At 38.2% G+C, this 12,349-nt stretch overlaps 1 protein-coding gene across 2 annotated transcripts in view; it reads left to right on the forward strand.

Annotated features, from left to right (window-relative positions):
• Nucleotides 1-12,349, forward strand: part of dock11 (dedicator of cytokinesis 11) — a 155,584-nt gene that overhangs the window by 43,259 nt on the left and 99,976 nt on the right. For both annotated transcript variants that reach the window (XM_088925362.1, XM_088925363.1), the window contains exons 13-18: nt 4,434-4,556; nt 5,854-5,936; nt 6,754-6,876; nt 9,364-9,440; nt 9,551-9,735; nt 10,978-11,043. In XM_088925362.1, the coding sequence (XP_088781488.1) occupies nt 4,434-4,556; nt 5,854-5,936; nt 6,754-6,876; nt 9,364-9,440; nt 9,551-9,735; nt 10,978-11,043 (657 nt within the window). The remainder of the gene's footprint in view (nt 1-4,433; nt 4,557-5,853; nt 5,937-6,753; nt 6,877-9,363; nt 9,441-9,550; nt 9,736-10,977; nt 11,044-12,349) is intronic.

Raw genomic sequence — 12,349 nt, forward strand, 5'->3', positions numbered from 1 at the left:
AGATCGTTGAACAATGATTTGGTTAAAGCAGCCCAAATGAATATAATCTGTTACCAGTGATTGGATAGTCTTATAAATCCAAAAAGACTGGATCTCTCTGGTGTGAATGTTGTAAACCACTGTTGGAATTGCATTGTAGGGCTGATGGATTTCAGTCTAGCTGTAAAAGGTAAAGTAGCTGAGCTTTTAAAAATAAATCTGACAGAACAACCAAGAGCAGTTCTATTACTATTTATACCTAGACTCTGCCAGAGGGACGCCAGAGTCTATCCCAGCAAGCAACAAGGCAGAACAGATGCCAGTCCAACACAGACACAAACGTGCACACAATTACACCAGGGCCAGTTTTCCTGATGGCCAATTAGCTACCCCAGTCTTTAGACTGTGTGAGAAAACAGAAGCACCTGGAGGAAACCCATGTTAACATGAGGAGAACATACAACCTCCACACAGATAGCACTCAAGGAAATAAACCCAGGGCTGCAAGGCAGCAGTGCTAACCACTGCACTACTTTGATTTAACCTTTGATTGTACTTCATTAAAAAAAAGGCTCATCACAGCATAGACAAGCCAAAAGTGTTACAAAGAATTTTGTTCCAGTGTGGAATTGCTTCAGCTGTGGAGAAGATTTAACTCTGGTTCAAAAAGCGGTTCAAATGATTTTTTTTCCCAATCTCCTGATCTTTGAAAGATGAAAGTCCATCCTAGCCCCAGGATTTACTCAGGTGTCACAGCTAAGAGTTGTGAATCCTCCTAACTTATTTCTTTCCAAACTGAAGTAAATTCCAAGTCAGAGTTAAAAGTAAAACAATTCTGAATGTTTTGAATATTTCTTTGTTGATTTGGCAGATAACAGTTAGCTTCCATTCTAGAATGTTTAATGTAATATTATGCAACGGAAAGTATTTATCACGCATCAAAAATAAACCAAAGCAAATGATCATTTCTCCACAAAATATTCTACAGTAGATCCCTTCAGCACTTTTTCAAGGAGTGTACATTTTTGAAAAAAATTGTGATTTATTTCTACAATTTGATCATTCACTTGGGAGGTCATATGAAGATCAGCAGACCAGTCAAATCAAAAGAAATTGAAAAGTCATGGGTTTAAAAAAGAGAATAATGTTCAAGACCATACTTTACAAGTGCATTTGTGTTTTTTTGAATGACAATAGTAGACTGTTCTGTTGATTTTTGAAAGTGCAGATAAATGTAGCAGATCCACTGTTTAACATTATGTTACGCCTATCCTGGGCAAATTGCCAGTCACAACCGCACTGTTGTCTAAACACTGGTGACTGCTTTCTAACAATGCTCTTCAGTGTATGCCTTGACTGTGACATTTTGTGTGTTTGTATTTTGAGGCAATTGCATTAATGTACAGCAACAGCACTATGAAATCCGTTTGAAAAATTAGCTGTCCCTTAAGACTTATTTGTTGTAGTACTGTATATGAATATGCCAACATTCCCTATCCTGTCAGAACACGCTAGGGTGTGTGCAGGAATGTTTTAATTTGACCTTTGGAGGAGATTTTTCATGTCTCAAACAAATCTTTTCGTTAATGCCATTGGTAATTAAAAAACGCCTCTTTTTTTTTGCAGATTGGAAAAATTTAATAATAATTTTATATATTTTAAAAATAGAATTGCAGGTATCATTTATACATCTGAAACTTAAGAGATATTAACCTAAATACAGAAATGTGTTTTTCACAATAAATATTTGAATTTATCGAATTTTCAAGTACACGTGACTGTAGACTTTGGAGCACTGCTTCAGGCACTTATTGAGTTGAGGAGGCAGGAAATGGGCTGGGCACTTCTAGGTTCTAGCTGGGACATGGTGGATTTAAAATTTAAGATAGTGCCAGACCACACACTCGGTACAAGGCATTCTCCAGCAGGTCTGGCACTGAATCGCCAAAAACACTGTTTTGGCGCGCCCTTATTCCAAATCTAATCCACAAATTCAAAGAAGCACTCTTTAGAGGTCACCACAACTACTATTTGAGGTCCCACTACTGTATACCAGAGTTACAGCAAAATCTGACATAGCTTTCACTCTATGCATCAATAATGTGCTGCCCATATTCGCTACAAAGGACAGGCACACCTGTTATTAATCCATAGCTCTTCCAGTAGTGAGAGTAATTGGCAATACAGGCCACACTAATTAAACCCTGGTGTACTGTATTTTAGAACTAAGCAATGATTACTTGACTGTTTGGCATTAGAATTTGCTGTTTAGTGTGGAAAGTATTATGTCTACTGTTGCATGTATCATTTCCAAAAATATACAGTTGACCATATCTCGGAATACATTATGTAATGCTTTTGGAGTTGAATGCATTGTACGTAAAATGTCAAAAATTAACAGTGGCACAAAGGAACTAACTTACAGTATAAGCCATTTTAAGATGTTGCAAACTTCACCTTAGTGACATTCTTGGTCAAAAACAATCTGACTTTAGTTAGCGGATTCTAAAAACATTATAAAAATATACCAATTCAGTTGCGGATATTAGAAAGATCTCTATACGTAAGATTGGTTATTATGTCTGGAAATTGTTTATCTTGTAGTAACTGTAATTAGGGTACACAGTTAAATAAAATCTGTAAAAACATGATGTAAAACCTTCAAATTTCATGTCTTCTTTTCACAGAGTGGAACTGTCATAATGTCCATGGTCCGCTATAAATAAGGCAGTGACAGTGTTTTATGTAATTAGAAAAGAAATATAATTTAACCACCCACAATAATAAGTGGATAACTTAGAGTCAACCTGAATCAGGTCTGAAACCTTCAACAATAATGTAATTAATCAATGCTCAATCAAGAGTTTGAGTTCCAGTTTAATTTATGTGAAATAAGACTACTTATTTGAACTTTAGTGCACTTGTATCTTATTCTAATTTGACATTGTAAAGTGCTTTTAATAGTTGATGACTTCCTTTTTCTGATTTGTATACTCTAATATAAATATTTGGTTTGTATATATTCTTTACTATTTTTAGCTTCTTATTGCATGTATCAAGCAGTGATACAACCCACATACTGCCACATACTGCCAAAATTTCTCTCTGGGATTATCAGCCTCTGGGATCCTATGTGATCTTACTGGTATGAGGTCCCATGTACTTCCATCCATAACCTATTGAACCACTCAGGAGTCCCTGTAATACGAATATTCTCATGCAAGTTGGAGTTCAGTAGTGTGTATACAATGAAATCATGATCTGACGTGACTCAGTAAAACATTCTGTTTGATTGTTATTCAATAATGCTTGTGCATTATTTTCCTTTTCCAATTTTAACATAAAAGGTAAAGATAGCCCACTGCAGATATAAATGCACTCTGATTAAAACTCGGCAGTATAAAACCTACTGTGAATGATAATGATAACCAAGTTCACCTGCAGTACTTTACAGTACATATGGTTCAATGCTATGGGTAGATGCCCTGTGTCTGTGCTGACGTATCTCCATCACATCCCTTTCCATTAGCTTAATTACTTACCATTTGGATGCTCAGACCTGCAGTAAATAGCACCATTAATGACAAACTTCCTTTTAGTGCTGAAATTAAAAACATAATGTACTGGAATTAATCTTTTCTTGAAGCAGTAGCACATCAATAAAGAAATACTGTATGCATGTGCAGTACCTTGTAAAAAAGTGCATTTTGGTGCAAAAAGCTCATCTGATAGTTTGCTTCATTGTCATGCAAGCTGTGTAGACAATCAGTGCTCACAGATCTGTATTCATACTAACTCGTCAGGTTATTCGTCAGGTCCCAGTAATCCATTGGATGTATTGAAAATAATGAATGCTGTTAGGGCACCTTTAGCAGTGAGGTAATGCGGATGACCTTTCTTACAGTTGACTGTGCTCTCTTCAAGGTGTCCTGCATGGATTCCGCATGTGTGTGAACTAGAACTGATGTTTATCATTGTGTTTTCTTTTTGAGACCGTCAGAATCAGCTCTGGATATGAGGGAGTTTGGTGATTTTTTTCTGTACATAAAAAAATACTTTAAATGATTTAAATGAGTTTAAAAATTCAGAAGAACAAGATTTACAGACATTCTGCCCACAGGTTGCATTTGGCGGTCAATAAATATCACATGTAACATTTTACATGTAAGCATTTTACTCTTGTCAAATCGGGGATCAGGGTGGAAAATGATACATTGAAAGTAAATGATTAGAACCTCTTCCAACTCACCAATTTTCAACAGTTCCATTTTAAGCGATTCCTGTTTGTTTAAATGTAGTTTTAAGAAAGTAAAACCTGGGGGAAAACCAGGAGCCTGATGATTTCACTCTTTTAATAAGGAACAGATGTTTTAGTTTTGGGAATATCAAAATCTGCAGGATGTTGCGACGTTAATTTTTGTAGGGATGACACTTTTTCTCCCTCCCTTTCCCAGGGGATTTTCTCCATCACAAACCCCCATGCTGACATTTTCCTGGTGGCAAGAATAGAGAAGGTGCTGCAGAATGGGATCACTCATTGTGCTGAGCCATACATCAAGACGTCCGATGTGAACAAGGTCAGAATCCGAATCCCCTTTTGTTCGCCAAGTCCATTTCATGTACAAGGAATTTACTGTGGTGCACTTGGTGCTGCAAAAACATTCTAACATTCGCAACAAGCCATTGGACATCATTAAGCAAAAAGCCAGCCCAAAGAAAGAAGCTGTTCAAATACCGAGTCGCTTTGAAAGACCAGTAGCATCTTCCTGAAGGAAGTTTATGAAACAAGTGGTAACCGTGGGTCATCAGCAATCTTTCCTGTCTGCGTCTTTGCTCTGGAATTGTGTGAAAGAGCTGTGTTGGGTCAGAGAAGCACACCCTGGTGAGGGCACCTGTTCATGGTGTTCTTGGTTCTCTTTATGGGAACTAATCTATGAAACCTGTTTTTTTTGCTCTGGTTGTGCCAAGATTTTTATTGCAAAGAAACTTTATATTGCTACTAATTTTAATATACCCCATCTCAGTGCTCGACTTCCTATCTAAACTTGCATCTGGTTGAATGCTATGGGGAGATGCCTTGAGTGCTGATGTCCATCGTATCCCATTCCTTTGGCGACACCAAGGACACCAGAGCGCTTTGGGACCTTTGTTTCTTAGAAACTCTTAAAAAACTTTGTAATACCAAGCCTGAAGACTCTTCACTCTTAATATTGGAAAGGTGGCAATTTCAGAAGGTGTTTAAATCTTCAGGCACTCAGTAAGCCTGTGCACCCAGGAGGCACTGTGAAATCACCAGATAAGGTTCTTCATACATGATTTACCTTTCCCAACTTACATTATTTCTCCTAACTCAGCCTGATTTGGAACTGCCATATCTGCTGTGAATAATCCAAGAAAGTCACCAGGTAGCGATTTTTTACAGGCAAAGCAATGCTCACTACAAGGGATCTCTATCTTAAACTTTGTTGTCATTTTGCTAGGACGGTTTTCTGAAATTAAGATGACAGAGCCTTAGAATTATTTTGTAATGCAGGAAGGATAAAATCATATACTTTTACCCCTCTGAATTCCAAAACTGATGACACATTTTATAAAATATATGTACTCAAAATTGACCTTGAGGTTGCCTTTCAATGAGTACGTTATTTACCACACATTGAGCGGAAACAACAAATGATTGATGAATGTACAGTATGTGTTTTCATAATATTAAGGTTGGGGAGCAGGTGATTTCTCAGCAGGTACTGGAACACATATCTACACCTAGTTCTTAACCACCAGTTTTCAACAGGCAGGCTACCTCTCTGAAGCAGTTACAAGTCTTGATATTTTCCCATGCAGCGTGTTCATATTTTATCTTTTATTTTGTTTTAGACTGCTCAGAAAGTACTGAAGGCTGCCAAGCAGACGTGTGGAAGGCTTGGGCAGTACAGAATGCCTTTCGCATGGGCTGCCAAGTAAGGATTTTATTTTCAAATTGTTACTGCCAAAAGTTTCCACTGTCAAAAAATTGAAAGCAATTAATTCATTTTTCTGTGGGATGCTCATGTACAGTACATCTGTGACTCATTTTGCGGTAATGTATGTGGTGCTACAACATTGCTGTGACCCCACGTTTAAAAAATGGCATGATGACTTTCAGAATCTTTTACAGAGCTGTTAATATTGCTTTAGTTTTTCTCCCCAAAAGTACAGTGTAAATAAAATTTGTGAAGCAGAAAACAAAATTAATATTCCCTTTCCACAGCTACAATGCCTCCTTCTAGATTTTTTCAGTTACTTCAGGAAAATTGAATGAAAAGCTCTAGGAATCAATCTGCAAGTTTCTTACTCCAAGGACAAATGAGCTTTAAGCTGGAAACACATGTTCTCTTACGGATGCGATTTGAAAGTTATCATGCCTTGATTTGTTTTGTAGGCTACAATAATAGTGCTTTAAGATTCAGATGTTTATGCTTTTATTTAAATCACAAAGATTGCCAAAGAATAATGTTCAGCTACAGTATAATGAGATTTTCTTTTAGTATTGCAAATGTTTATTTAATCAAGTCCAAACCTGCTGGCACAATGAATAAAATCCAATTAATTAATCATTAATTAAGCCTGTGAAATGTTCTTTGATATCTTTCCTGATTCTTAGGACTATAAATGATAGTAAAGAGTGAAATTTTTTCATGCAACATCAGATATAAACTTTCACTTGAAATCCAGCACATTTGATTTAGCCTGCCTGAGATGCCTGTCAACACAGCTGTTTGCCTGAATTGTTTTAAGACAGGTGTTTAAAGATGCCCAGGGCAGCCTGGAAATGGATGGGAAGTTCTCTCCTCTGTACCGACAGGACAGCAGCAAGCTTTCAAATGAGGACCTCATTAAGTTTCTCCTGGATATCAAGAAGTGAGTGAAACCCAACAACATGTTCTGTGGCCTTGCCCTAAATTGATTGCAGGTGGGCTGGACAATGGTGACGCAGTGGTTAGTGTTGCTTCCTTGCAGTTGGGCCCTGGGTTCAACGCCGGGCCTGGGGTGCTATCTGCTTGAAGTTTTAGATGTTCTCCCTGTGTTCACATGGCTTTCCTCCAGGTGTTCCTTCCAAAGACATGCTGGTAGGTTAATTGGCTTCTACAGTAGATGTGAATGTGTGCCTGTCTGTCTGTGTGCCCTGGAATAGACTGTTGTTCAAGGTGTACCCTGCCTTGCTCCCATTGCTTGCCGGGATAGACTCCAGTTGTCTCACAGTTAGAAAATGTACAGTACGGATGACTGATTGGCATGTGAATGCAGATGGATAGTTGAGTTCTTTGTGAACACTGTTCTCTGGAATACAATTACCCTGTCCCAGGGCTCACCCTGTATAAACCAGTTTGGGCGAAGTGGAGTTATAAGAAATGTGCTCCAGACTGATAAGTGGAGTTGTAAAAATAATGCTACAGTTAAGGATGGTGAGTGGGTTGCCTTTGTGTTTTACATTCATGGAGCATTTCCTGCGTGCTCAGGTTCTGAACTAGGAAACCTTCTGTGTGGATTTTGCACATTCTCTCCCCAGTTTATGTGGGTTTTACCATGTAAATGCTACAAAACAAATTTTTTCATTGTACTTTTTAATTAAATAATGCCAGGATGGTTTCCAGTGTACCTTGATCTATCACAGGATAGTGCAGCTTTGTATAATGGATGGTTGAATTCCTGTTTTTTCACCAATGAATCCTGCGTCCCGCTCTCCTAACACCTGTGCATGACCTTGTTATAGTATACAACAAACCTTATTATCATGGTTGTTGGGGTCCCAGATTTTACAATTACTCAAATGTGAAGTTAGCCACATTTCAGGAAAAGTATCACTTTATTGTAAAAATAGTTCATCTTATTTCATAAATAATGAACATCGTCAGTTTTATGTGATAATGTTAGGAAAGATTATGACAAGAAGCTGCTTATTACTGCCTTAAGGCCAGCCCATAAAAAATACTGTTGGTATCCTTTGAGTTTCAGTATGCTGTTATATATATTGTATATTGCTTTGGAAAAATATCTCCTGGGCCAGAGTTTGGAAAGATTTAGAATTAAGCACCTGTCACTGCTGTAACATTGTGGGAGTCGCAGGAGCCACAGGGAGCACTGGTAAAAAGTCAATGCCCCTCGCTGAGGGATGGAAACACCGGTGTCAGGTTGGCAAGTACAGAAAATAACACAAAAAAGGTGAAAACACAAACAAAAAGCAAAAAGAAAAATGTGCCGCTGTGCACCGCGACATCCAGACTGGATTTAACCTACTTAACGGGGTCCAGTCCAGATGAGCAGGGAGCGCAAAGCCAAACCAAAATAAAACTTGACGTGTGAAAAGGGTCAGCCGGTAGAGATGCATGACTGGGGCTCGTCCTCAGGCAGCCAGAACAGCTGTGGTTACTAAGGCAACATGTCTCCCTTCATTCTGGGCTCAGCTTCCACATTGAACCCGCCCCCGCGAATAGTGCCACACTAGTAGTAAAACTCTTAAGACTTGATATTCAACTGGATTACACTTATTTTAAGAGTGATAAAAGTATTAGAAGTGTCAACTGACATTTGCTAAACAAGTACGATGATATTTGGCTCGAAGAAGCCTGTTCTGAATGTGCGTTGTGTACCTCAGCCCCTGCTGAATAATTAATTCTAGTCATTCCTGTAAAACATAATAAAAATAAGGTCAAAATTATGCTGTTTCTCATATTCTAACAGAAAATGTGTTACCGCTGCTGTCAGTTGTGCAATTTGAAGTTGAATCAATTGGGTAAGAACTCTGGAAAGCATGTGTTTAACTGCCTTTCTTAATGCATTTGGTCCTCAGTGCTTGAGTCAAGGACTTTGCATTGTAGAGCTCAGCATTTAATAATAATAATTATGGGGTTTGGTTGTTTCTCTGTACTTGATCTGACTCCTTATTCAAAGCTTTTTATTTTTTTTACACAATGTAGCTAATTGTTCTTTCACATCCAAACTGAAAGCTTTTCTGAGGTCTTCTGTAGATTTTTTATTGTGCCTCCTTTTCCCTCTTACTGCCTCTGTAATCTTTTTCACTCAGAATTATCAAGACCGTAACCCAGTGATAAATGAGCTAGTGAAAAAGACACACCAACCACAAAACAAAGATCACTTTCACTTTCGGGCTTATTTGTGAACACCTGTAGTGCTGATTCAGTTTCCACAGAAAAAGACCCCAAGAGTAGAGTGTATCTCTCTGAACATTCAAGCTACTTTGCGTAAAGGTGATTAGTGTTAAACCTCAACGGAGCATCTGACTTGCAATTCTGCCAACAGTAATGTTAGCAAAAATGAAACTACAACATGGTTTAACAATTTTGGCAAAATTGCTTTAACATTTTTTTCTTCTGTAACGCTTTTCAGGCCTGAGAAGACAAAGCTCCAGATTATTCCTGGCCAGTTAAACATCACCATTGAATGTGTACCCCCTGATTTTCCAAGTAGGTCACATTTCAGGCTTCTCCGTTTGTTTTATCTCTGTGTGGAAACTATGGTCCATCTTATTGAATCTGGAATTAGGTTTTGAGTAAATTTCCATTTCCTCCCTCAGACTCCGTGACAACATCCTACATCCCTCTCAAGCCCTTTGAGCCAGAGGGTGAGGCAGTCTCTGTGGAAATTGAAGAATTTGTTCCCGAAGAGGCAAAATACAACTATCCGTACACAATTTACAAAAATCATCTCTACATTTACCCCCTGCAACTGAAATATGACAATCAAAAAACATTTGCTAAGGTATGTCAGTTTTGAGGAGTGAAGAGATTCAAAGAGGAGCTTTAATTTCAAAGTGAAATCTTGATATCTAATTAATTCAATGTATTTTGGGTGCAAACTAGATAGCTTTAATAACTGGATGGAAGTTAAATTGAAAGCTGTACTATTTCATATACAACATATGGTATAGTACATTGTCTAGTGTTTTCAGAAGTCACTGAATTATCATAAGGATAGAGTAAGGATGCAGTAAGGTCCTTTTGCAGAATTAAACATTTTGCATAAAGTTTGATTCTCTAATGGGGAGGCTAATCTTTTTTTCTGGAACATGCTATTACTTTTTTTTCAAAAAGTTTCTATGCTATTACATTTTACAGTAAAAGGCTACTCACTGGGTCCCAGTGCCCAGCCATATTGTTGAAGCAGATACACTGGCTTCTTTTAAGAAAATAGCTGGATGAGAGCCTCCAATCAATTACTGTAGCTACTACTAGACAAAATGGGTGGGCCCATCAGTCTCCTCAATTTTGTAACGTTTCTTATAGTTTTAATAATAATAAGCAGGCATAACACCTTGCATGTGTGTGGCACTCTTCATGCAGTAGGATCTTAAGCGCTCCGGATATATTGTAGATGGCCCTTGAGTCACCATTAGTGCAGTTGAGTTCCTGTGAATGGTATGACAGCCATTTTGTTCCAGGCAGTCACTACAAGTTTAGGCATACATATACAGTAGCTACAGTTGGCTAGATAAGGTTATTAAGGGCTCAGAAAGACTGGTTAGAAATAAACGTTCTGAGCTTACTTAAAATTCTGATGTCTCAAATTCTATGCTGGTGTGAAATACATGATGTATAGCTCTCTGTTTCCAATCTAGTGGCGACTTGGTTGCCTTGGACTGAGAACCAAGTACTTGGGTGTTTCCTTTTCACCCATTAATTTCAAAAGATGTTAACGATACATGTAATCAAGGTACCCCTTCAAACATTCAGATCGGGTATTTGACATGCAGTGTTGTTGCAGCATGCTTAATCACGTTGCCTGTTTTTCCATTTATTTTATGATTTTTCCCTTTACTTGTTCAGGCGTTGTTCTTGTCTGCAACTCATATTTTATCATGTATTCCTTCTTGTTAAATATCTTTTAATAATTTATCTGTTTTTTACTTTAACAACTGGCGGTCATTTCACAAGCTTTCTGCTTTTGAAATACAAGTATGTGTTCGAAAATCGTCTCTGCTTCATATTTGGGATTGTCTCCTAGGCAAGGAACATAGCCGTGTGTGTGGAGTTCAGAGACTCAGATGAAGAGGCAGCTGGGGCTTTGAAGGTGAGTGCAAGTATATAAAATGGGTGAAAACTGCATTAAGTACACAAAACCGAGCCAGTGAACTCCTTCAGAATAAACACCAAAACACAAACCTAATGTCACGGATGTCTGAAGGGGCGAGCCGTGGAATGGCAGGAGAGCGATAAAGACCCTATGCGTAGCGGCGAGACGGGGGTTAGCTGTTCAGGAAATGCAGTATAGAAACCTATGCCCTCAGGCCATGGACAGGAGTGACCCGGTGCTAGGCAGTTCTCAGGACATCCGAACCTCAATGCTGAGCGAGGAGCAGAGCAGAAGCAGGAAGTAAATAGGCTACACAACAAGACACACCAGAAAGCCATGAATAATCACAGGGAACTAGGAACAGGAGAGAAGTAGAGCGCCCTCTAGGTGTACTGGGAGTGACACCTAAGGGACACAAGTGGAAATTGTACTACACACTTGTATTTGGAAGTGCTTTTAAATCTTAGAACAGGCACTTCAAAGGGTTGTGGGAGTGTGGAACTAACTACTCAGCCTTGTTGTTTAGGAAACAGTTCCTTGGATCAATTAGGTAGTAACAACCAAATGAACTGTATGGGCCTCATATCATTTGTAACCTTCCTTATGTTCCAATGAAATGCAAGTACTGCCTCTGATAATGTCAAAATTGCCAAATATTATTGTAGTTGGGGAAAAACTAAAAAAGAATTTCCTTCATTTGCAATCAGCTTATGAAAATTAGAAACAAGTACTGAAAATACTGTTCGACTGTGCAAACTGCATTTCCTAGTGTATAAATAACCATCCCCTGTATGTAGGAACTAGATTTTGCTTTGCAACAGCCTATTCCCACTTCTGTTTCACCTTCTTGTTAACCTCTGTTAAAACAGATCTTTGGCTTTTCATAAACTGGTCTGGACACGTATGGCAGCCCTTATGCACCCTTAGTTTGTTTATAAGTTAAAAAGTTTCATTATCAATTCATTTGGTGACAAATATTATTCCTTTTTACATAATCGGTTTAACAGAATGCCTTTAGTTGATGAAACAGGGAACACGATCTCAGGAGCAGACCATTATCACTTATCAATAGAGCTTTAAGCTCTGCATTTGTCTGGCGTCTGAAATGGAATTGAAAAGATAAAGAAATACAGGGATATCTTAATGACTTTTGGAGTAGATTTAAGGCAGCAGGACATTCGATTTTTTTAATGCCTTCTTTCTGTTTTGCAGAATTACAGCATGTTTCTTTAATAAAATAAAATACTAGTAGTTGGAAGCGATCTGCTCTCCCACAGACATCAGATAATAATGTTTTGAAAGT

The sequence above is a fragment of the Atractosteus spatula genome, chromosome 9 (assembly GCF_055471065.1).
Source record: "Atractosteus spatula isolate fAtrSpa1 chromosome 9, fAtrSpa1.hap1, whole genome shotgun sequence".
Classification (NCBI taxonomy): Eukaryota; Metazoa; Chordata; class Actinopteri; order Semionotiformes; family Lepisosteidae; genus Atractosteus; species Atractosteus spatula.